Genomic DNA, 26,737 nt, shown 5'->3' with positions numbered 1-26,737 from the left:
CAAGTGATTCACACCCTACCTTCATAATATATTCATGGAAAACTTGCTATCATCTAAAGCAGACACTGTCAGATGTAGCCATATAACAACTCACAACTGTTTAGTACAATTTTGTTACTCTTGGGGCGCCTGGGTGTCTCAGTTGGTTAAGCGGCTGCCTTCTGCCCAGGTCATGATCCCAGGGTCCTGCTAAGCAGGGAGCCTGCTTCTCCCTCTCCCTCTGCCTGCCCCTCCCTATGCTTGTGTGCTCTGTCAAATACATAAATAAAATCTTAAAAAAAAATTTTTGTTACTCTTAACTGTCTTTCTACATTTTCTGCTGTTAAGATTCAGGCTATATTCAACAGGCAAAAATTACAGATTGATAACAAGTGTAATGGAGATGTGGCGAGTCCCTTGTAAATACTGTTAGTAGGAATGTAAACTGGCAATCTTTTTGGAGTTCGATTTGGCAATAATTAAAACTTTTTATATATATATGTATGTGTATATATACACACATACACTGTCCAACATGCAAATTCATGTGTAGATTTATCTAACAGAAATACCAACCTAAAGTGAGCCAAGATACACACACACAAGTCAACACAGCATTATTTGAAATAGTGAAAAATGAAATGAACCTGTGCAGAGAAGAGGCCCCAGTGCAAGCCTGAGACTGCAGTCCTTAGACAGGCCTGCTTGCAAGGCTGGCCACTGGCTGCCATCTGGGAACCTGGCTGGTGACCAGTTCCCTGCACTGAAACAAAGCTTTCCCTGAAAACCCAAACCTGTATATGAAGCCATTATGGAAATGACCTACTTTACAACCCAGAGCACCAACCTGCACGGAGACTCAACTGGTTTTAACCTTTCCTTACTGCTTAAGTCACTGCAAAATAGGGTTTTACTGCTTGCAGTCGTAAGTACTCCTCTGGATTTCCATTTCTGTTGGCTTATATAAAATGACACTGAAATTATACACAAGAGCCCTAAATTTGTATCCCAGATGCATCACTCACTAACTCTGTGAATGTGGGCAAGGCACTTACCATCTTAAGATAGTTTCTCCATAGTACAAGTGAAATGATACTTTGTCTTTTGCTTAAGTATTATTATGAAAAAATAGAGGCCAACTCACTGTGTTAGTGGTACAATGTTTGTAAATGTTAATGATCAGACAAGTTTTAGCAAATAACCTAGTACACAAGAGGCCAATGTTATCTCCAAGTGCCCCAACCCTAGAATGTTTAAATCCCAGAAGCTCTGTCCAATGTCCACATTATGAAAACTGTCCCATCTACTACCAGGAACATGAAATCAGAGGAAATAATTTTGTTTAGTAGCTAATGTGATAGCATACATTCTAATAAACAAAAGTTTACTTGGGCTAGCATCAGTATTTTTATTTTAAGATTACAGATTTCACACATTTTTACTCACAGGACATTTGCAAAATTCCTGAATATACAATGCTGGAAAACCACCTGGAGTATAATCAACTGTAAGACAGGCTGAGCCAACCACATGGTGTGGAGATAGTCTGCTAGTGGCAGCAATTCAAACAACATGGCTTAAGTGATCTCCATTTAAATGTCTTAAGTGAGAAATTAACAGAGGTACATCCACAAAGCTTAGAAATCTTTTTCTGTGAGTATCATCTATTCTGTACCATAGACACATTCTGGAATTTACATTACCACTCCTAAAGGTTTTGTTAGAAATAATTAGTATTTAGTAGTTAGGGGTGTATTTAGTATTTAGTAATTAGTATTTGGTATTCAGTCAGTTAAGTGGCCAACTTTTGAGGATTCTCCCACCCTCTCCCTCTGCCCCACCAGCCGCACACGTGTGCACATGCGCGCTCTCTCTAAAAATAAATAAATCTTTAAAAAAAATTAAAAAGAAATAATTAGTATTTAAATGTTGTAGTTAAACAATGTACTGAACTAATCATATATGTATACATATGGACACATGCATACATATATCTATACATACACATATATACATAAATGTTAGGCCAAAGGGAGCTTTAAAACAAGCACCAAAGACTATTTAATTGATAGGAGAAGTAGAAACTGGGCTTCCTAAGTATCAATCATGTAAGTTACTGACCACTGAAGTTTCATATGTTCAAAAATAGAGCAAATAAGGCAAAAACTGTATTGTACTTAACCATACAATATATAAAAGAGTTAATACACATCATAAACAAATCCATTACCATACTATAAATGTAATTAGCCACTTGCATGTAATAAACATTACTACTTCAAGAACAAGTATTTTAAATAGCTAATATCAGAACTGTAAGAAGTATAACATCACAAAAAGTTATAGGAAACAATAACCTGCAAATAACAGGATTATTTCTATTACATTCTAAATCCAAATTTTATTTCCATTTATGCAGATTTCATAAAAGGAAATGTTAAAATTAATTCTTGAAGTAAATTCTTATTTCTAATTTTTTGTTCCTTTATAAATCTAGAGCAATGTTAAGATATTGCCGTTTCAGAGAAATAACCTATAGTTTCCCAGAAGAATTATTTTTAATACTGGCAGTCTTCCTGTTCAATATACAAAATATAAATCTTTTCTTCTGTCACAGATGTTAAGAATTCTTCACCGGGTTCTTTGTTCTGCATTTTCTTTTCCTCTTGGGCACAGTGAACTCTAAAGACATAAAATTAATAAGTCTTTCAGGTCTACAAAATAATACTTTAACTGATAATACATTTAAACGACACAGCTGTTTAATTGGAATACCCTCACAACAAAAAATCCTAAACCTAACATATACATGATTCTTTCCTTCAAAATGATACTGCAGTTGAAAACTTGCTAAAGTAGATTCTAGTCTTCCTAAATCCTTATTTAATAATAAGCTACTTTGAAGCGGTTTCATATGGGTGAGCTCTCCCTAAACTATAGGACGGTGCAATAAGAGACAGAGTGATTAAGATTTGAATTTCATTTCAATTAAACCTGAAAATGTAACCCAAATCACTAGTACCATACATCTTTTTCTATTATTATTTTTATTATGTTCAATTAGCCAGCATATAGTACATCATTAGTTTTTGATGTACTGTTCAACAATTCCTTAGTTGCGTATAACACCCTGTGCTCATCACATGTGCCCTCCTTAATACCCATCACCCAGTTACCCCACCTCCCTCCCTTCTGTAACCCTTAGTTTGGTTCCCAGAGTCCAGAGTCTCTCATCGTTTGTCTCCTTCTCTGATTTCTTCCCATTCAGTTTTCCCTCCCTTCTCCAGTGGTCCTCCATGCTATTCCTTATGTTCCATATATGAGTGAAATCATATGATAATTGTCTTTCTCTGCTTGACTTATTTCACTTAGCATAATCCCGTCCAGTACATCTTTTTGGCTATGACAGCAGATGCCACAACCAACACTCAAATAAGTGTTTATCTAGAAACAGCTGTGAACCTAAAAATTACAAATCATTAAAAACAAAGAAAACAGAAAATACAAAAACATGAAAATTATGAAAGATGTAAAGAAACAAAATATTCCCCACTAATGAAAAACAAAAGAAGAGTGATAGGAAAAGGAACGAGAAAAGACAAAGAAGAAAGTAAGAAGAAAAAGAGATTCCAGGAATCTCCTAGGTTCCTAGAAGACAGCAGCGACCAGGATGGAGTGCAGCAGGCCAAGAGAGCAAACTGTCCAGTAAGGCAGGTCAGAGGTCAGCAAGAAAGTTCTCTGAAAATATGAAAATGACAAAATCCCTAATGTGTTTGAGTATCCCAACAGGAGATTTACACAACTGAGGAAGAGTTTGAAGATAAATTCGTGTTAAGTCTATAGAAAAAATAAATTAGTAAGACAAAAAGTTATCACTCTCTAGGGAAAACAATAAATGTACAGAGTAAGTCACAGTACATTACATGGCTCTGTTGTCAATAATATTTTATAAATGCAGAATACCGACATAGCTAAAATAATTACATTGGAAGGCTGGGGCCTGGGAAGCATACATGTGCTTGAAGTGGGAGGTGAAGAATATATTAAAGAAAACTATACCCTTGCCTTCCTCAGTGGAAAGTCAAGAGATAATCCACAGAACTAAAACATAAAGAAGTGATAAAATACAAATTTTTTAAAGACATAGAGGTAAATACCAAAACAATAAAGAGTCAAAAGTGATGAACCGTTGAACACTACATCAAAAACTAATGATGTACTGTATGTTGGCTAACTGAACATAATAAAAAATAAATAAATAAAAATTTAAAAAGAAAGAAATGGGAGTCAAAGTCAGAAGACTGTAGTTTCTTATAATGAATATTATAAAATTATTTGAATTAAGTCGTATGCATATGTCATTATAATTTAACCAAATTTTTAAAAATCACAAACTAACAGATTTTATTTATTTTTTTAAAGATTTTATTTATTTATTTGACAGAGACACAGCGAGAGGGGGAACACAAGCAGGGGGGGAAGCAGGCCTCCTGCTGAGCAGGGAGCCCAATGCGGGGCTCGATCCCAGGACCCTGGGATCATGACCTGAGCCGAAGGCAGACACTTAACGACTGAGCCACCCAGGCACCCCACAAACTAACAGATTTTTAAATTGGACTTGCCAAAGACTCATAAAGGTGTGTTTGTTTATTTAACTGTTTACTCAAAAAAAGCTACCAATCAAGACTGGAAAGAAACTACAGTCTGAAACTCATCACAAGATTGTAAAGGACTATTTTATGCTGACATAAGCAAATCACAGAAGCACTCACATTTCTGAAGGAACAAATATTCCTTGTAAAATGTCTATTCTTTGTCTTCTATATACTTCTATAACACCGTTTCTCTCTACCATAATGAACTGGGCTGTTTTTCTCCCTAACTAAACTCTAAGGTCCTTGAAGGCACAGACTGATCTGATTCATTCAACAAATACTTAAGTCCACTATGGGCCAGTCACTGTGCTCAGATCTATAATAACTGTGATCAAAATAAAATGGTTCTTAAATTCCAGTAGTATATATCTTTATAGCCCTGTACATAGCTAAGTGTTTGAAACATGATAGGCACTCAGGATATGCTTGCTGAATGAATATAAAACCAAATGAAAAAAAAAGTCGTTACGCATTATTAACACACATTATATTCATTATCATTGATGGATTACCAATTATCAAGCCTAGCCTGCTAAATGTAACTTATTCTCTGTAATACTATAATTATTACTAGAGACAGTCTTATTTAAACTGTTGTTTAATAAACACTACAAACAAATTATGAAAACTACAACACTAAAAGGTATAGCCATTTTAACTTATGTCATGCAATTTACAACTATTTAGTTACAATCATCATTCCATAGGTGAAAATTTTACATTCAAATTTGAAATAACTATTTTTTAACAATAAAATCTCTTTAAAGTTATATTCAGAAATTTGTATTTTGTGAACCTTGCCCTTTGTTAGGAATACATTCCAGACATCCTCATGATGAGGTATATTCACGTACTAATAATGGTATTTTACCTATCCTTCACTTCTCACCTCAACTGACCACTACCTCTCCTTTCCATTTATTTATTGTATTAACATTTACTTTTAAGTGTCATGATTAATACTAAAATTCTCCAATGTGTCAAAGAAAAAAAGCATCACAAGAACACAGAGCTAATCACCATGCTCTTCAAGGGTTCTAAATCTTAATGCTCTCCGAGCATAACTTTTCATCAGTATTTGACAAAATTTCATCTGTACCTGTTTCACTAACACTTTCATTGTCCTCTTCTTCTTCTGTAATTACAGGCATACTCAGCCTTAACGATTTATCTTCTTTATGTACATTCTGCATGTTATCTGGAAATAGTTGGGAAAATAATTTCATACAAAAACAAAGAATGTTAATCTTTGAGAAAAATTTTTACAAAATAATGTAATTACTACAACATAAAAATTAGATATTTAAACTAAATGCGAAAATTGGAATGGTAAAGAGAAATATGCATTTTAAAATAATTTCTATTTTTAAGTATTATTATATTTGTATCTCTGCTTTGAAAATAATCTAATTCTTATCATTAAAGTAAAGAAAAGGGAGAAAAGGGAAAAAATGACAATATTATTTAAACTGCTGTTTAATAAACACTACTCAAGCTTTATCACACACATTATGGGTTATATCTGCAGATATCAGGGAATAATCGTGTGTCTTATTTCAACTTTGTTAACTAATCACAAATGTAATTTTAAAGGTAATAGCCTTGTTTTTGAATGTATACTTTCTCTTCTCACTACATCTGCTCTATAAAATAGATTTCTCTAATCATAACTTGCCATTGACTTACCATTTTCCAAAACATTTTTCTACATCAACCTTCTGGTACCTAAAGAAATATCCTAATCAAATTTATCAAATACCATTGTTTTATCAGGTCTCAGCACATAACTTTCAGGTCCCAACAGTAACGCCCACATACATTGTCACTCCTTATGCTGCCTTATTCTTCTCTACAATACTTTCACCACCTGATCTATTATTACATGTTAATTTTTTTCTCTATGGTCTGCCTCCTCCCACTAGAATGTGAGTTTCACAAGGACAGACTTTGGCTTAAGTCAATGTATCCCCAGCACTTAGAAAAGTGCCTAGCATGCAGTAGGGCCTCGATAAATATTTATTAAATGATTAAATATGGGTTCAATGATTTTATACCACAGTATTTCATTTAGTACATATGTTAATACATACCTGTCAGCACTTCTCAGAAGGCAAGAAATTAAAATGAAAATAAGCTTAAATTTTCTGCTCTGAACACATATATGCTGAGTTAATGGGGTATAGTAGAGTTTATGGAATGAACAGATTGCTCTAAGGTGGAGTTGAGTAAACTGCAGCCATAAGCTTCCACTTAAATACAATTTAAACTTGATAATAAAATAATACCAGTTTCCCATTAAGTCATTAAAGCAGAATTCTACCTTTACTTGCAAATCATAAATATTAATTACAATAATTTATTACATGATTTTTAAGATGGTAGATAATGTTTTAGGAAATCTCTTTTTACATCTAATCACGTTTTTTTAAAACTTGGACCTATAAAATTTTCCAGTTCACAAAATTACAATCAGTACAATCTACCCAAAGTTACTGATAGTGTTCTTCACAATCTTTTAGCATGTCCATCCATATCCATTATTAATGACTTTTCCCTAAATCCACATTTACAACTTGAAAGATTCTATCCAACAACATCAAGGTAAGGATTTCTGAGTTTAAAACAGACAGTTGAGGGGCACCTGAGTGGCTCAGTCAGTTAAGCATCTGCCTTCTGCCTTCGGCACAGGTCATGATCCCAGGAGCCTGGGATCAAGCCCCACATTGGGCTCCCTGCTCAGTGTGGAGTCTGCTTCTCCCTCTCCCTGCACCTCACTCATGCTCTCTCTCTCCCTCAAATAAATAAATAAATAAATAAAATCTTTTAAAAAAAAAAAAAGACAGTTGAGAAACAAGTCTTCATCCAGTCACATGATGATTGTGTTTTAGAGATGGATCTCTACATTAAGTATGTTTAAAAAAATAAAAAACAATGTTCTCTAAAAGCTCTTAAAAACAAATACAGTGCTTCACCCACCTAAGATGCAGCCAGGAACCAAGAAGTAAACGTACAAAACTTCAGATGTTTATCTCAAAGTCCATATATTAAATAAAGCTCATGAACTTTAGTCACCGGTATGTTCCGCAGGCCTTTATCCAGAACCTGATTACATTTATTTTACATAAAACTGAAGTGAACGGCCAACCAGTTTCTGAAACCATTACAGTTAAACAGCAGCAAAAGGGCAAAAAAATTGCTATAAGCCACAATGAGAACCAAAGAAGACAACTACCACAGTAAATGTAACAGAAAAACTTTTTAAAAAATAAGACATAAAAACTGACAAAGTAATGCAGCATGAAGCCATAAGTATAAACTTCCCCACATACTTAAGATATTTCTTGATACAATCATTATATTATAAAGCCCAGTAACATAATATGCTTATGATGATAACCCTGAGTTATAAAGATAAAGTTAAATTATGTTAAGATATACTGTTCTAGAAAACAGGAGGGCATAAAATACATTTTAGTATTTTTCTAATTATAAAAATGATAAATGCACATTGTAGAAAACAAGCAATATATAGAGATGAATGTTTTAGAAAGATATTAACCGGAATAATTAAACTTTTAAAAAGTAAATTTTGACATTTAAATCATTAACCTTAGTTATTACAAAACTAACTCCCTAGAGGGTATCAGGTAGATGGTTTTACTATGCTCAAAGCTAACAGTGTGGGATACAATTATAACTAATAGACTATTGCTCAATCTTAAAACAAATGGTTACTAGACATGCAGTTAGAATACAACATACTGGGCGCCTGGGTGGCTCAGTTGGTTAAGCGACTGCCTTCGGCTCAGGTCATGATCCTGGAGTCCCGGGATTGAGACCCGCATCGGGCTCCCTGCTCAGCAGGGAGTCTGCTTCTCCCTCTGACCCTCCCCCCTCTCATGCTCTCTATCTCATTCTCTCTCTCAAATAAATAAATAAAATCTTAAAAAAAAAAAAAAGAATACAACATACTGAATTGCATGTCTAATTTGAGCTCCAGACCACATTTCCAGTTACCTGAGAGACAGCAAGTATAGCACTTAAAGACTCAGGCTTAGATTCAGACACACTGCTATTCGAGTCTCAGCTCCATTTATTAGCTAGGTGACCTTGGATATGTGAAAGAAGTGTGGCAGATACTAAGTGTGACAGAAATAATAGCTACTCTCCTCTCCACCGTCATTACTATTACTTATGTCCTTCCAGAAATGTGCACGCTATAGTGAGGAATGGGGAACACACAGAGCTGAAACTTAAATAATACAAACTTGTGTAAATCCAATCAATAGATTGAGCCAGACAACTATTACAGGAATTGAACCTGGAAAGGCAGACTGGGACAAATTCTACCCCAAATGAAATCTTCATCCTGTGATCCTTATTTCTGTCAAAGGCACCAACATTCCTTCAGTTATTTAGACATTAAGCATCCTTGTCTCATCCCTCTCCATCAGCCTCTATATTTGGTTACATACAGCTACGTTACATCTATACTTGGTTATATACATTGGCTCTCATATCTGTTTGTCTGCCTGCCTAATTCCTACAACCACCTGGCCAGATGCTCATTACTCCTAAACAGCCTTTTCCTTAGTGTTCCTATTTTCAGTTTGTCCCCACCTACCGACCATACTACTCCCAGATGGATTTTCTTCAAAGAAAACTGGTCATACCACTTTCTTACTCAGAAGTCTCAGATGACTCCTGTCTACTCAGAAGTCTCAGATGACTCCCATCTGCCTACCAAAATTTAATGCTTCCACATTTCAGGGCTGGTCAAAATACAATCCTCAACATATTTTTCTACATTAACAGTAGCTCCTCAACACATCCTTTACAGTCCCAGGCAAAATGGAGTCACTCTATACTTCCAACTACCCTGCCTTTTTTCATGCCAATTCTTATATTTGTCTTAAGTCTATGAAAGTATTGTTATATATTTTTTTTTTTAAATAAAAAACCTTGGATTTTTTCCAGATTACTAAAGTAACATACAGTTATCACAAAAAATTCAAACATTACAGAAATTCCTGGACTTGGAAATTTCTCATGATCCCATCCCTGAGAATTAACCACTGTTAATATGCTTCTAGATTTCTTTAATGATATACATTGTGTTTATGTCTACATATTATTTTTTAAAGATTTGTTTGAGAGAGAGAGAGTGTGTGTGCATGCACAAGCAGGGGTAGGGAGAGGGACAAGCAGACTCCCTGTTCAGCACGGAGCCCATCATGGGACTGGATCCCATGACCCTGAGATCATGACCAGAGCCAAAACCAAGAGTTGGACATTCAACTGACTGAGTCACCCAGGCCCCCCTACAGATACTTTTATGAACAGATATGCAATCATACTCTTCTTTAAAAAGACATTTTCACTAAGCAATGCATTGGTATATTTTGGACCTATTTTCATGTCAGTATATATAGAACTTTCTCTAGCTTTTTAATAACTGCAAAATATTCTTTTGTATAGGCTAACAATTTTATGTACCAAATTTTTCAATGTTACACATTTGAGTTGTTTAGTCTTTGCCATTTCAAATAATCCTGCAGTGAATGTCCTGTGTGTTTTTGTCACTTGTAAAGGATAAATTCCTAGAAATTGAATTGCTACATTAAAAGGCACGTACTTTTAAAATTTTGACAGATGATTCCATATTGCTGTCTGAAAAGGATGTGCCAATTTATACTCCCACTTAAATTCAGATTTTACCTCTTTACACTTCCACGATCAATGGGTATTCACTTATCCTTAATCTTTGCAAATCTAGTAAGTTATATAAAAATCATGTTTTAATTTACATTCCTTTAATTACTGAGATTAAATATCTCTTCAAATATATATTGACTGTCTACACTTTGTGAATTGCCTGCTCATTTCCTAAGCCAGTTTCTTTACTTGGGTGGTGGTCTTTTTCTTACTAAATTCTAAGAGCTCCCCTAAAATTAGAAATGTTAACATTATTATATGTGCTGCAAATACTTTTGCAAGCTCTTTTGCACTGTTGGGAGTATAAGGTGCCTCTTTTTGAAAAGAGCATGAAATCAAAAATACCTTTCCACTTTAAGGAAATGAAATTTTGATTAAAGAGAAACTATGAAGTACTTGGATCTTTAAGATATAGAATAATAAATCACTTCTGCTTCAAAGTATTTATAATACCTTCTGAGCCACAAAGCTGGTTAGCTAGAATAGCTGAGATACAACTGAAGATTTGAATTCAGGTATCTTACTACACTTTCTTTCTCATGAATTAAATCCTCCCTAACACACCTAGGTAAATTCAGTAACAAATCTTGGATGTGATAAAGAACCAGTTCTTAAAAGTTAATCTCAGAGTTTATGAAAATGTTTTAGGTAACTACATTAAGTAATAAAACATAGTTAGTGAAGGAAGTGGTATTTTGTAAATTACACCTACCAAATTATTTAAGATGAAAAGAAACTTTCATTTAATTTCTTTCCTATTTTGCACTTGCTTCTCCTTTGTTCCTCAGCCACATAAAAACAAAACAAAACAAAAACCTGTTTAGGTGTTTAAGAAAGCAGCTTGGCCAGCTGACCTCTCTGCACTTGTATGAAGGTTGATTACTAATAAAAACTGCTTGTGCAGCTTTCAAAACCCAAGTTATCTTTGACACCTTAGGAAAAAAAAGACCCAAGTTACCTTTAATACCTTAGAAAAAACACTTAATCTTGCAGAAGTTAATTTTTAAACATAATCAAACTAATCAGTCTTTTCCTCATGTCCTCTGGTTTGAGTTTGTTTGGGTTGTTGATTTATACATAATAAAAGTCACCATGATTTTCAATGTACAGATTTAGGAGTTTGGACAAATGCAGTTGTGCAATTACCACTGCAACCAAAATACAGAACAATTCCATATCAGAAATTTCCCTGCCCTTCTGCATTCAACACTGCCCTCCACCCTCAGTACCTAGCCACCTATGATCTGTTTTCTGCCCCTATAAATTTTGCCTCTTCCAGATTGTCCTTAGGCCTTTTGTGTCTGTCTTCTTTCTCTTATTTGGCACAAGGCACATGAGTCACCCATGCTACTACATGTATCAGCAGCTGCTTTATTCTTGAGTAGTATCCCACTGTACACTTATTCCATGGTTTGTTTATCCAAGGACCAGTTGAAGATATTTAGGCTGGCTATAATTTTTCCCAATTATGTACAGAACCGCTATAAACTTTTGCATGCAACTTTTTGTGTGAATATATAAGTTTTCATTTCTTTTGGGTAAATACCAAGGAGTAGGACTGCTGGGTCATAAGTTAAGCATGTGTTTAGCTTTATTAGAAACTGCCAAAAAGTTTTCCAAAGTGACTATACCATTCTGGAGTCCCACCAGCAATGTATGAAGGTTCAACTGTTCTGTGTCCTCATCAGCTTTCGTTATTGCCAATCTTCTTGTTTTGTTTTTTGTAGCCATTGCGACAGGGAGTAACAGAATGCCACTATGCTTTTAATTTCCATTTCCTAATAACTACAGATGTCAGACATCTTTCAAGATGTTTATTTGCCATGCACATATTCTCTTTGAAGTATCTGTTCAAATCTTTTGCCCATTTTTTAATTGGGTTATTACTAAGTGTTGACAGTTCTTTATATATTTGGATACAAGACCTCTATCAGGGTTGTATTTTGCAAATATTTCCTCCCACTCTGTGGCCTGTCTTTTCGTTTTCTTAAAAGTGTCTTCCAAAGAATTTTAAATGGAGGCAAGTCCAATTTATCAATTTTTTTCTTTTATGGCTTGTATTTTTTATGTCATATATAAAAATATCTTTGCCCAATCCAAGACATTTTTTATGTTTTCATCTTTAAGTTTTATGATTTTAGTTTTTATATTTAGGTCTGTGATCCATTTTAAGTTAATTTCTGTATATGGTAAGAGGTATAAGTTGAGGATCTGTTTTTTGCATATGCATATAAAATTATATCAGCGCCATTTACTGAAGACTATCTTTTTCCACTGAATTGTCTTTGCACCTTTGTCAAAAATAAAATTGACCGTGTAAGTACAAATCTATTTCTAGATTCTCTATTCTCTTCCATTGACTTGTGTGTCTACCTTTTTGCAGAGAGCACACTGTGTCTTGATTTCTGAAGCTTTATAGTTATTTCTCAAAACTTGTTTTGGCTACTCTAGTTTCTTTCCATTTCCATATACACTTAAGAATCAGCTTGTTATCCTGGGATTGAGCCCCACATCGGGCTCCCTGCTCAACAGGGAGCCTGCTTCTCTCTCCCACTCCCTCTGCTTGTGTTCCCTCTCTCTCCCCCACTCCCTCTGCTGTGTCGCTGTCAAATAAATAAAATCTTAAAAAAAAAAAAGAATCAGCTTGTTATTTATATAACTGTTGGGATTTCTTCTTGGGATTACATTTAATCTACAGAACAATATAGGACTAGGTGACTTAACTGTATTGGTCTTCCTTTTTTTTTTTTACTTGATTTTATCTTTTATGTTAATCATCATACATTACATCATTAGTTTTTGATGTAGTATTCCATGATTCATTGTTTGCGTATAACACCCAGTGCTCCATTCAATACGTGCCTTCTTTAGTACCCATCACCAGGCTAATCCATCCCCCGGCTAACCCATCCCCCCACCCCCCTCCCCTCTAGAACCCTCAGTTTGTTTCTCAGAGTCCATAGTCTCTCATGGTTGTCTCCCCCTCCGATTTTGCCCCCTTCATTTTTCCCTTCCTACTATCTTCTTTTTTTTAACATATAATGTATTATTTGTTTCAGAGGTACAGGTCTGTGATTCAACAGTCTTACACAATTCACAGCACTCACCATAGCACATACCCTCCCCAATGTCTATCACCCAGCCACCCCATCCCTCCCATCCCCCATCACTGAGATTAAGAATTCCTCACATCAGTGCGATCATATGATACATGTCTTTCTCTGATTGACTTATTTCGCTCAGCATAATACACTCCAGTTCCATCACATCATTGCAAATGGCAAGATTTCATTCCTTTTGACAGCTGCATAATATTCCATTGTATATATATACCACATCTTCTTTATCCGTTCATCTGTCAATGGACATCTTGGCTCTTTCTGTAGTTTGGCTATTGTGGACATTGCTGCTATAAACATCGGGGTGCACGTACTCCTTCAGATAACTACATTTGTATCTTTGGGGTCAATACCCAGTAGTGCAATTGCTGGGTCATAGGGTAGCTCTATTTTCAACCTTTTGAGGAACCTCCATACTGTTTTCCAGAGTGGCTGCACCAGCTTGCATTCCCACCAACAGTGTAGGAGGGTTCCCCTTTCTCCACATCCCCGCCAACATCTGTCGTTTCCTGACTTGTTAAATTTAGCCATTCTGATTGGTGTGAGGTGGTATCTCATTGAGGTTCTGATTTGGATTTCCCTGATGCCGAGCAATGCTGAGCACTTTTTCATGTGTCTGTTGGCCATTTGGAGGTCTACTTTGGAAAGATGTCTGTTCATGTCTTCTGCCCATTTCTTGATTGGATTATTTGTTCTTTGGGTGTTGAGTTTGATAATCCATGAAGCCCATATTATCTCTCCATTTACTTAAATCTTCTTTGATTCCTTTCATCGTTTTGTAGTTTTCAGCATACCTATCCTGCACATATGTTGTTACCTATATACCAAACTATTTTGTGGTTTTTGTGTTATTATACTTTAACATTTTTTTCAATTACTAATTATTCCATTGTTAGTATACAGAAACACTAACCCTGTACCTTGTGATCTCGTTAAACTCACTTAATTAGTTCTGGTAACTATTGTGTAGAATTTTTGAGACCGTTTCTGTGTAAAAAATAATTTCATTTGCAAACAGACACAGTATTATTTCTTCCTTTCTAATCTAAATGTCTATTATTTCCTTTTCTTGCCTTACTTCACTGGCTAGGGCCTCCAGTATGATGTATAAGAAGAGCAATGAACAGTCATCCTGCCTTGTTCCCAATTTTAGAGGGAAAGTATGGTTTCACCATTAAGTATGATGCTAGCTGTAGTTTTTCAAAGTCGTCCTTTATCAGGCTGAGGAAGTTCCTTTCTAATCCTAATTTTCTCAGAGATTTTATCATGAATAGATGCTGGATTTTGTCAAATATTCTGTCTACATATACTGAGATGATTATATAGTCCTTCTCCTTTATTCTGCTAATATGGTAAATTATGCTGGTTTATTTCCTAAATAAACCAGCCTTATATTTCTGGGATAAACCTAAGTTTGTCCTACTATACTGTCCTTTTAATATACTGTTGGATTAAACTTGCTAATATTTTGTAAAAGTTTTTACATTTATGTTCATGAGGGATATTAATCTTTGTCTTTTCTTAAAATGTCAATAAGCTGGGAAGTATTCCTTCTTGTGTCTTTTGAAAGAATAGCATAGTATTCCTTCCTTAATGTTTCCTAGAATTTCCAGCAAAGTCATCTGGGAATTTAACTTTTTTAGTAAACGTAGAACTACTCAAATTCTCTATTTCTTCTTGTTGGTTTTGGAAATGTATGTCTTTTAAAAAATACACCCATTTTATCTAACTTAACTAACTTATTGGCATAAAAGTATTCATAATTTTTCCTTATTATCCTCTTAATTTCTGTAAGGTATATAGTGGTATCCCTTACCTTACTAAATTTTGTGTTCCTATGTTTTTTCCAGTGAATTTTCTTTCAGATATTTTTACGCATAAAATCAGTCATTTGTAAATCACGATAATTTTATAATTTTTCTGAGATCATGTCTTACTTCACTCTCCTGCCTAATTACATTGACAGGCAATAGTAATACAATTGTGATACTTCTATGTATTACCAACAAACATGAGGTGGCCTTTTGTCAAATAACACACACTCACATACATACTTTTTTTGAGTTGAAGTATAACCAACTACTTTTTTTATCCAGAGCAGAGGTTGACAAAACTATGGGCCCAGGCTAAATCTGGCCTATCCCTGTTTTTGTAAATACGATTTTATTGGAACATATTCATTTGTTTATGTATTGTCTGTGGTTACTTTTGCCTTACAATGGCAGAGCTGAGTAGCTGTGACAGAAATCTTATGGCCTAAGAAGCCTAAAATATTTACCCTCTGGCCCTTAACAACAAGTTTGCTGACCGGCCCTTAACAACAGGTTTGCTGACCCCCTAATCTAGAGGATTCCTTTTTTAATCAAGAATGGATGCTAGATCTTATCAGTCTTCTTGGGTTACTATTAAACTGAATTCACATTTTCCCCTTTAACCTATCTGTATGACAAATTATACTGAGAGATTCCTAATTGCACCATCCCTGCATTCTGGAACAAAATGCACTCAGTCAAGTTGTTTTATAGCTGGGATTCTTTCAATACATGTAATAGGATTTTTTTGCAGTAATACTTGTAAGTGAGATTGGTCTAACAGGTTTCTTCCCAGTATCTGCAGCCTTGTAAAAAGAACTAAGAAATTCTGCTTTTGAAGTATTTCCTGATTATCTTTAACAAATGTGGTCTCTCCTTCTCTGAATTTTCAGTATACTTCAAGCAACTGTTACCGAACTTAATCATATCTGGACTATGTTAACTTCAATTCTCCTTCCACTGCCTCAATATAGGAAGGAAAACATTTATGTTAAAAGGCCGTAACAGGGGCACCTTAGTTAAGCGTTGCCTTCGGCTCGGGTCATGATCCCAGGGTCCTGGGATCGAGCCCTGCATCGGGCTCCCTGCTCCACGGGAAGCCTGCTTCTCCCTCTCTCCCTCCCCCTGCTTATGTTCCCTCTCTCGCTGTGTCTCTCTCTGTCAAATGAATAAATAAAATCTTTAGAAAAATAAAATAAATAAAAGGCCATAACATATCTTTATATACTGTACTAGTAGCTGGGAGTGTGTTTTATATTAGGCATTGAATATTTACTAATGTTTCTAATGCCTTTTTTTTTCTTGTAAGCCTGCTAATCAGACTCCAACTTTATGTATGGTGAATATATATTACTCGTGTAATTTTTTAAAAATTAAACTATTAAAATATATAGTCATTTCTTTAAGAATCAAATTCCAAGGTTAATGTTATAGACACACTATTTTAAAAGAAAAGGTACATCTTAATTAATGCAGCTAAAGGGAAATATAGTTTACAGAATGTATAACTCACCTAATTCTACACATAAGTTTAATTCACATACAAAAAGTACTTATTAAGTATGCTCTGGATAATTCTAGACTGATTCTATAAACAGCTATTTCACTTTTGGACAAATTATTTAATCTGTATGGACCTAAATTTCATCATCTATGAAATAATGAATTTGGTAACTCCTAGGGTCCCTTTAAGCAGTAAGATTCTAAGAATCTAAGATAATTAATTTATTTTTTATACTAAATCTCACAAAGTTCTCAAACAAGTATCTAATCCCTTTTAATAAAGAAAAAACAGGGAGGGGAGGTTGTAAACAAGATCCATTATCCCTTGTTGAGTCTCAAAAAGACTTTAAAAAGTTACCTCTGTTTCTGGAAGACATCTTCCTTCCTGCTGATTTCAATGTTTCTTTGTTTCTTTTTTTCCTAGTTGCTTTGACTTGTCCTTGACCAGACGCAGAATCAGAGTCAGAAGAGTCAAGTTTGACTTGACGATGCCTTCTTGACTTGGATGCCTTGAGAGTTAGAAATCCAGTTAACCACAATGAATCACAAATGAATCCAACTGATAGACAATTTAGGAAAAGACAAAATACACAAAGATGAAGGAAAATAAAAGTCATAAAGTACTTTACCATTATACTGGCTTGCTTAATACTTGTTGCATATATATATATATATATATATATATACTCTTTTATCTTTACAACAGGATAGGTTCCCTGCAACTGTCATCACCATCTACTCAAATTGGGTAAAAAATGTTAATTGTTGGGTTAAAATGTAGTTGTTGTGGCATGGTTGGGAAACAGGTGTAAAGGATGAGTACTGTTTTTTAAAAAACTGTCTACTAACCTATTCTTCCTTTCTTCTAAGAACAGTTATGTTCCCTAGTTACCACCATGTCTTTTGAGTGGAACCACCTGATGCCTGGCTCCAGGTACGTGCCACTGATCTAGTCAAAAGTTTCACATCACCACGGCCACTGACTTGTTCATGGGTGGGCATGTGATCTCTATCACAGATCAATTTTAGAATTCTGTGTAACTACTAGGAAGGAAAATTCTCCATTTCCATTGAACCTAAAGCTGGGAACACGCAAAGCTGGCTGTCAGGAACAACACTTGAAGACAGTGAAAGCAACATAAAAGGTGAGAAACGGAGGGACAGTGCAAGGACATTTTAGTTGTTATCAATGAATTCCCGTGCTTAAGCAGAGTCCTTACAGGAGTTTTCAGATCCAGGTATGAACAATTATTAAAACAAGTACCATGCGTTAAATGTTAATTTTACCTCAATAAAGAAAAAACCTACAGCTATGCTATGACGCTCTCTTGTCACACTTTATGGGGATTACAATTTAATTCTCATAATCTCTTAAGATACACACTAAACATCAATTAGCACTATATAATGTGGAACAGTTCTGGTTTAAAGCAATTTGGATTAATTAACTTATTGTCCTTGGTGCTTTAATTCAACAGTATTTTGTACTCAATTTACTGTGGGATAACAAATACGTAACACTTAACTAATCTATAATCACTTTTAATTTTTTATTTATTCCTTTTCATTTCTACAACTAGAAAATGATAGTAATTTCCCACAGAATAAATACACTCCTAGGGGCGCCTGGGTGGCTCAGTCGTTAAGCGTCTGCCTTCGGCTCAGGTCATGATCTCAGGGTCCTGGAATCAAGCCCCGCATCAGGCTCCCTGCTCTGCAGGAAGCCTGCTTCTCCCTCTCCCACTCCCCCTGCTTGTGTTCCCTCTCTCGCTGTGTCTCTCTCTGTCAAATAAATAAAATCTTAAAAAAAAAAAAAAAAAAGACACCCCTAGACTCATGAAAACAATCCAGGAAGAAATATGGGCTTAAGCACATAAATTTATCAGTTCTCCCTCCTGAAATCCCACTAAAATGATAGTAAGAAAATTTCTGAATAAACTCACAAAACAGAGATAATAGAAAACAACGCAGCTGCTAAAAAAAATTTAGTAGTTGGAACAGTGAGTGATAGCTGACTTAACAGAATGAAGAAATCTGAAATCTAATTGCCTGTATTGAGAAAGTTACTATAAAGAAAGCTGATCCAAGTGGATCAGGAATTAGAATCATCAGAAATGTGTCTAAAAAAATGGTAGAGGGGCACCTGGGTGGCTCAGTCGTTAGGCATCTGCCTTCGGCTCAGGTCATGATCCCAGGGTCATGGGACTAAGCCCTGCCTCGGGCTCCCTGCTCAGCAGGAAGCCTGCTTCTCCCTCTCCCACTCCCCCTGCTTGTGTTCCCTCTCTCACTGTGTCTCTCTCTGTCAAATAAATAAATAAAATATTTTAAAAAAATAAAATTAAAAATTTTTAAAAAATGGTAGATATGCTGAAAATCTACAAAAGCAATAGTGTCCCATTTCCCAACCTCAAAACTACACAACTGACCTCCTATAGAAAACAGGAGGCTTGCTCTCTGGAGAGGCTAAACCAGGGACGCTGTAGGCCTGAGGAATGGCATAGCTGAGGAAGAGGACAAAGCCTCTTACTGAAAATAGGGAAGGTAAGTGAAACCTGCATAAAGAATGGTAAGCCTCATGACTGATTCTCTCTGTAGGCTCCCAAAACATTGGTGGTTGGGCTTATTTACCCTTCTTTCCCCTAGACAAAGGAATGGAAGACTGCTCTCTGGTAAAAATGATGCGATCCAACAAAAAGAAATACCGAGGGTAACAAGTCTTATCTTCACATGACCACTCTTAAATAAGATCTGAGGCTCTTTAAACATTTGAAAAAAGCCACCAAAATGAAAGAGATCAAAATAAACAAAAACAGGAACTGTGGGGGAAAAGGCATAAACTTCAAAACACTGTAATTAACATCCTCAAGGACATAAAAAATAAAGATAAAAGAAATACATTTTTTTAAAGAAAAGATTCAGAGAAGGAAAAAAAAAAGACCTTAGCAATAAAAAAGAAAGTCAGCAAAAATAAAAAATTCAATATAATGGTTCAGAAGACAAAGTTTAAGCAATCTCCCTGAAAACAGAGATTGAAAAGAAAAATAAAATAAAAATTCAAGAGAAGGAGCAAAAATGCAGCAAATACTATCAAAGAAACAATATAAAAAAACTCCTCAGAACTGAAAACTATCAGATCAAAAGGATGCCTGTCATGACAGCCAAGGACAATGATGGAAAAAAGATCTACACCAACTTAAATTATCATGAAATTTCAAAACTCAAGGGACAGAGAGAAAATCCTAAAACCTTCCATGATCAGGAACACTAAAAGCTGGAAGACAATAAAAAACAAAGGCATCAAAATTCCAGGTAAATACCAGAAGAGATAACTAAAAGAGAAAAAGTTGAAGATGGATTAGGAATATAGGTGTGGAAGTGGTAACCAGGAGACTGCTGGGTTATATAAGCTCTACAGTATTATTAGACTTTTTAAACTATGTACATGTATTACTTTGATGAAAAATAATAATACTGTTAAAAAAGCATCAAGTCAATACCTAAATTACCTTACTAAAGAAATAACTTACCTGAACAACAACTGAAAAGGCCTTTGATTTTATTCTCGCTAAAGATTCTGCCCTTTCACATCTCTGGATAAAAAATAAACAGGAATGGGAAAAAGAAACATAAACATTAAAAGAAATTATGGATTCCCAAGTATTTGTTATCAGAAATAAGATTTGAGACAGAAGGTAGGGTCATTTATTGGACACACATTGACCAAAGACATATAAACGCATACTACATTCTCATAGCAGGTCCACAATACCATCCTTGTGGCTAATGATTGTTATTATTCAGGACTTAAGGAGGATAATATGAATGAAAGCCTTAGTGATCAGGCCATTGCCCCCTCATCTGCCTATGCCCAAAGATGGCTCTTTGTCTCATCCACTAAGATGGATGAAAACTTCGGAGGCAGGAAGCAGTAAATAGTAGCTAGAGCTCCACACTGGTTTAAAGTCAGACAAGAAGAAAAGACATACTACAAAAACCCTACTCTGTCTATGTAAGGACGGAGAACACCCTCCACCATTATCCTCCCCTTTCCCTGAAGAAACACTTACCGTCGTCACTCCCAATCTACACTTGATGTGTCTTTCATAGCGTTTCCAGTAAAGAACAGACTAAGGCTTCAGAGAACTGATGTTTCAGAATTGTCTGAGATAACTGTGATAATACTGACCAAAGGTCATGATACTTGTATACAGAATCACAGCCACGCATCAAATGAAAAGAAGCTAACTAAACTATTGCCCTGTAAACAATCATATAGTGAATTTTTCTGACCTCTGATTCTTGTGAATTTCCTTCTCTCTTTTCTTCTCCATCTTTAACTTTTGATTTTAAGGGCGGATTCTGAAAGAGGAAAAAGTTATACATACACATTTATAATTCAAATTAACTAAAAATCAATGGCAAATTATTTCAGAGCAATGAGAATCATTTAATTACTACAAAACTAAAAGATCATTTCACATTATTACAGCATGGTTCACCACCTGACATTAAGATCAAGGTTAGGTTTCAGAATAGTTGTAAAATTTATCAATGAAATGCCTAAATCCTCCTAACTAATGAAGGAAAACATACACTTCATATAGCAGTAAGAAAACTGGTTTATTCTCCTTTCCTTCGGGTTTTCAGAAGTCTTAGTAATGCTAATTAGAGTTTATTAAAAGACAGTACTATAAAAAAAAGGGTACTATAAAAGTACTATAAGAGAGTACCTATTAGATTTTTACATGAATTGCCTAGGTCATTTGTGTAACTCATTTGTAACAAAGTATTCAAACAGTCTAAAATGTACTATCTCTCATTAAAATAAATGTGGGTAGAAGCAAATTGTTTCCTCCTTTCTAAGACTGTCATCTCATCACTTTATCTTTTCTAAAACTAAGTTTTGAGCCAGCTCCCTTTTTTTTTTTTGAACCAGCTCCCTTTATACAATGAAAACCAAAAACTGGCAGCCAATCTTTCTAAAAGACAATATATAAAATAATAATACCTATGTAGCATTTGTGAAAACACTATTATCAGATACATAGTAAATCATCAGAAATTGCTTATGTTTTACTTTTATTTTTTCCTAAAACGATTTACTAAAATAAGATGGAGTAGTGGTTTCAAAGTTAAATTTAGCAAGGCTGGCCATGAAGTTTCCAGAGTAAAAAAGTTTCTCTAGGTAAAAAAATTACTGTGAAAAACGGGGAGCTCTAGCATCAGTATTTGGATCAGAAAACTAAATCGATGATTTGTGTTGATGAGTTTGTAAATAGATAAACCAAAGCAGGGAGAGCATGCCCTATCACAATGGAAGAAGCCACAATTCAGGCCTAGCAGTCTACTGCCATGCAGAAAGATGGAACCAGTGTTACCAAACCACTGACTTAAAAAAATTTTTTTTTTAGATTTACTTATTTTTTTTAGCTAGAGAAAGAGTGTGGGCATGGGAGGAGGGGTAAAGGGAATCTCAAGCAGACTCTGTGCTGATTCCAGAGCCCAACACGGGGGCTTGATCTCACAACCCTGAGATCATGACCTGAGCCAAAATCAAGAGTTGGATGTTTAACCGACTGAGTCACCCAGGTGCCCCCAAACCACTGACTTTTAAGAGAAGTTGGATGTCTGGAATTTTAAGTGAAGTCACAAAAATTTAAATTCTAGTGAGTAATTCAACTTTTTAAAACAATATTAGGATCAACACTGTGTCAAACAAACCACACCTGTCTGTAGGATTTGACCCAAAGACTGCCAGTGTGCAACCTCTGGAAAATGCTAAATTATAAAGATTATAATAAATCAGTGATATATCAAGATTACTTATTCCTCTACATTTACACTGATATTATATATAATGTATATTATTTAACACATATTATAGAATTGTTATTAATAATTGTTTAATTATATAATTACGTAACAAAATCTGTTTGTAAGGTTAAATAATATTACATAGCTGATAACTGGCAAAGCCAGAGCTAGAAAAATAAAGCCCTCGAAATCTTAACTCCAGAAGAATATAGCTACTCAACTAAGCTGCCTCTCAATTTTATCACCCATGTCCAGCCATTAGTGTATAATGCAAATACAATGGGGAGGTATCAAACAAGCAGTCACATACCTTTCTGTCTTTGTGCCACTGCTGATGCTCCAAAACTATGTTCTTAATATTGTCAAAAAAATCATCCTTTATCAAGCTGAGGGCTTTGTCTGGATTGGATTTATCGCCTGAAATTATATGTTTCATGTTCTGATAATGATCATGAACATTCAGCATTTCCTAAAAGTGAAAAGATGAGTCTTTTATTTCAATTTTTGAGGAGAAACTTAAAGGCACAACCAACACAAAATAAAATGACTAAGTTGATAAGGAATAATATGCTACAATATACTGAAAATAATATAGTCATGCAACCAAAATAGTACAACTTTATTAATGAAGAGGCTGCTTTCCAGAGATAATGATTCACTGAATTTAACTCAACAAACATTAATATACACTGTATGGAGAAATGCAGGGAAAAGACAGGACATAACAAAAATTATTAGTAGTATACCATTAAATATCACTAATGATAACTAAGATCACATTTTTTTAAATTTCGTATTCTCATTTCAAAGATATTTACATAATTCTTTATGTTCAGCCATAAATTCCTATGTAACAACTCTCATCCAATCCTCCACAAAGATGTGCTGACTTTCACAAATCTCAAAGCCCATGTGCCTGTAAGCGTCATCATTTTTTCACTAGTAAGATCCAGGATTAAAAGAAATAGAAGGCAACTTTTAACAACATTTGAGGAATCATTTATTACTTAGACGTTCATTCCCCAGAACCTCCAGCCAAATGGGCAGGTCTATGGGGTAAGGAGAAAGATAACACGTTATAGGCAGACTTTAGAAATCAGATAAAACTGGTATGGAGACTTAGCTCAAAGACCAGCAAAGAACTACTGACACTTCCATCATAGATGACCTCTGCAACATCTGAGTCATCCTCAAGTTAGGCTACTCCATTCATTTCCAGTAGGTTTCGATGGAAGTGACAGATACCTGTTAAAGCAATGAGAAACTGCTGGGTAGTGGTGAGTGCTCACATATGCAGGATCTTCAAAGGAGAACAGTGTCCAGCCATGGAGAGCCCCTAACTTTTTTACAGCTTACAGTGTACTGTACTCCTATATTTTACTACATGCAATACAATACAGGGGAAAGACCACTAGCTGGACTTGGTTTTGAGCCTGAGTTCTGTCACTTGCTAGATTGACTTTGAGCAAATCCCTCAATATGGGAATCACATTCCACATTTGTACAAAATTAAGTGATGCCATCTAGCCCAGTGTAAAAGTATTTATTAAGTGTGCTTATACAAGTGGGAGTGTTCTATAAAATGTAAAGCACTATATAAAGGTAAAGGATTAAGAAATAAAAGAAAGTACATGGACTTTAGAGCCTTACAGGCTTGGACATTCAAATCCAGTCTGCACCTTACTGTACTGTACTTTATGGAAATAACTTCTCTGAACCTCAGTCTGCTTGTTTTTTGTTTTTTTTTTAAAGTTTTATTTATTTATTTGAGAGGGAGATAGCGAGAGAGAGCGCACAAGCAGGGGAGGAGGGAGAAGCAGGCTCCCCATTGATGCAGGGCTCAATCCCAGGACCCTGGGATCATGACCTGAGCCGAAGGCAGACGCTTAACCGACTGAGCCACCCAGGCGCCCCTCCTTATTTTTAAAATTAGGAAAATACCACCTCCTTTAAAGGGTTACTAAGATTATTAGTGAGATAACAACATAAAACGTCTAACATAGTTCCTGGCATATGTTGAAAACTCAACAGATCATAGCCATTATTATAACCGTATAAATAAAGACTCAGAAATAAAATGACTGGCTCAGGGTCATATTTAAGTAGCAGAGTTAAAATTAAAAATCAAAAGTTTCTTTTTCCCCATATACTTTTTTTTAATTCCATTATAGTTAACATACAAAGTTATATTAGTTTCAGTTGTACAATATAGTGATTCAACAGAAATCAGAAGTTCTGGTCCTATTCTTTTCATTTTATTATGCCTCCTTAACCACAAAGCTAGAACTAATGAGTGGCAAAATGATGACAAAAATTCAGGTGCTGACGGGCAGATTTAATAGCATTTGCGCAGAAGGAAAGTAAGCAAGTATTAAATGTAAGGATTATCACTGAGAATGGATCAAAGACTACACTAGGACAGGATAGAGTCAACTGAGGTATTAAGGGATAAGGCTCTCAAAGAAGATCTGAGGCAAGCCAAAGACCCTAGATAGTCAGGATGACTTCATACAGGAGCTTCTAGGAATAGGCATTCCGTAGCTTGGCCCTTCTGACCCTCCTCCCCAATCACCCTAAAAGGACATGCCTTTGTGCATCACCTCAGTTCTGTTCTCTAAAATCTTCCATACCTGTTTGCTGACATATACAATTTTTTTTAAGAGGAACCTTTAATTCAACACCTTCAGAACCTTTAATTCGTAGAGTAAAAGAACTTAAAATCAAAAAGCATGTTTAAGAAGGTATGTTGAAAAAAAATTAACATTCTACCACATTAGTCCACAACCAAAAATTATAACCAATTGGATTCAAATCATCTTTTTCATTAGAAGAATACGGATAAGAACAATGTAATGTCTTGCTGTTCTAAAACATCCTCTGCCTCTTTATGATTTAACCTCAGTACTTCCTGGCAAATCCTTTCTGGTATCCCCAAACCTTTTGTTCTTCACCATGGCTTTTCCAAACTTTCTCTATTCTCAATTCCTTGGACCCCCAATGCCCTCTCTTAAAATTTAGACTATCAGGTCTGTTTGCCTTCTACTTTTCTTCTTCACAACAAATCATATGAATCCATTTTCACCTCCTTTCTCCAAGTTTCAAAAGAAGAATTATGCCTTCTCCTGCTCAAGGTAATCTCTCCAGTGGGTTTCAATCACAGACTGCCTACCTCCTCTACAGCAGGAACCCTGCACCTCCTTCTTCCATATAACCTCTCCTAACTGACTCCTTACCCTAAGCCTAAATATAAACTTGAAGTTTAACAAATAATTAAAAATTGTTTAAAACACCTATTTGGCAGGGATATTATGAGAAATAAAATAATCTATACAAAACATCTTGTTTAGCTCCTGCACTATACTATGTCTTTAGACATTTGGTAAACAGCTTCCTTCTAAGGCAGTAATTCTTATCTTTTGGCAGGGGGGTGCGGGGTGGAGCATGAACACCTTTGAGAATGTGAAAGTAGTTATGGTACCTCAACCAAGCATCCATATGTATGACAGCTTATCATAAAATGTAGGGGGGAAAGGATACATGGACCATCTGAAGGCCATCCATGGATTCTAAATTAACAATTCTTGCTTAAAAATAGTTACTTTACAGAGCACACCCAGAGTACTTTCAAAAATCAATTTGCTAGGCTGCCTGGGTGGCTCAGTTGGTTAAGCGTCTGACTCCTGATATCAGCTCAGGTCATGATCTCATGGGTCCTGAGACTGAGCCCCGCAACCTGCTCCGCATTCAGTGGAGAGTCTGCTTGAGATTCTCTCTCCCTCAGCCCCTCCCCCAGCTCTTGTACACACACTCTTTCTCTAAGTAAATAAATCTTTAAAAAAAAATCAATGTGCTACCTTAATTACAAACATAATAGATGAAATCTGATAGGCTGAAGTTATTAGAATATGATGGCATCTAAAACATAGAGAAACATTTGAGCATATCGAAGATCTGATCCCTCTTTCACTCCTGATATGGAAAAGACTGAATAGAGTTGAGGAAAAAAAAAGAAGTAACATTTATCAAGAGCCTACTACGTGCCACAGGCCATCCTCAGCATTATTCTGAGATAAATCATTTTCAATTCTCACAACTGGATGAAATAAGGATGGTAATCCTAATATTAAAGAGGGGGAAACTA

General features: G+C 35.3%; 1 protein-coding gene across 2 annotated transcripts in view; it reads right to left on the bottom strand.

Moving 5' to 3' along the window:
* Window positions 1-222: 222 nt before the first annotated feature.
* SNAPC1 (small nuclear RNA activating complex polypeptide 1) overlaps window positions 223-26,737 on the bottom strand; it is a 31,168-nt gene continuing 4,653 nt past the window's right edge. Inside the window, exons 5-11 of one of the 2 annotated variants that reach the window (XM_032405251.1) lie at window positions 22,907-23,065; window positions 21,073-21,141; window positions 20,310-20,372; window positions 17,141-17,291; window positions 6,725-6,733; window positions 5,734-5,832; window positions 223-2,661 (exon numbers count right to left, since the gene is read on the bottom strand). In XM_032405251.1, the coding sequence (XP_032261142.1) occupies window positions 2,600-2,661; window positions 5,734-5,832; window positions 6,725-6,733; window positions 17,141-17,291; window positions 20,310-20,372; window positions 21,073-21,141; window positions 22,907-23,065 (612 nt within the window). In that variant the 3' untranslated portion in view covers window positions 223-2,599. The remainder of the gene's footprint in view (window positions 2,662-5,733; window positions 5,833-6,724; window positions 6,734-17,140; window positions 17,292-20,309; window positions 20,373-21,072; window positions 21,142-22,906; window positions 23,066-26,737) is intronic. The other variant, XM_032405252.1, reaches the window with a different exon arrangement.

This window comes from Phoca vitulina, unplaced genomic scaffold, assembly GCF_004348235.1.
Source record: "Phoca vitulina isolate PV1807 unplaced genomic scaffold, GSC_HSeal_1.0 scaffold7, whole genome shotgun sequence".
NCBI lineage: Eukaryota > Metazoa > Chordata > Mammalia > Carnivora > Phocidae > Phoca > Phoca vitulina.
The sequence above is the reverse complement of the archived record's forward strand: the minus strand, read 5'-3'. Positions and strand labels throughout refer to the sequence as shown.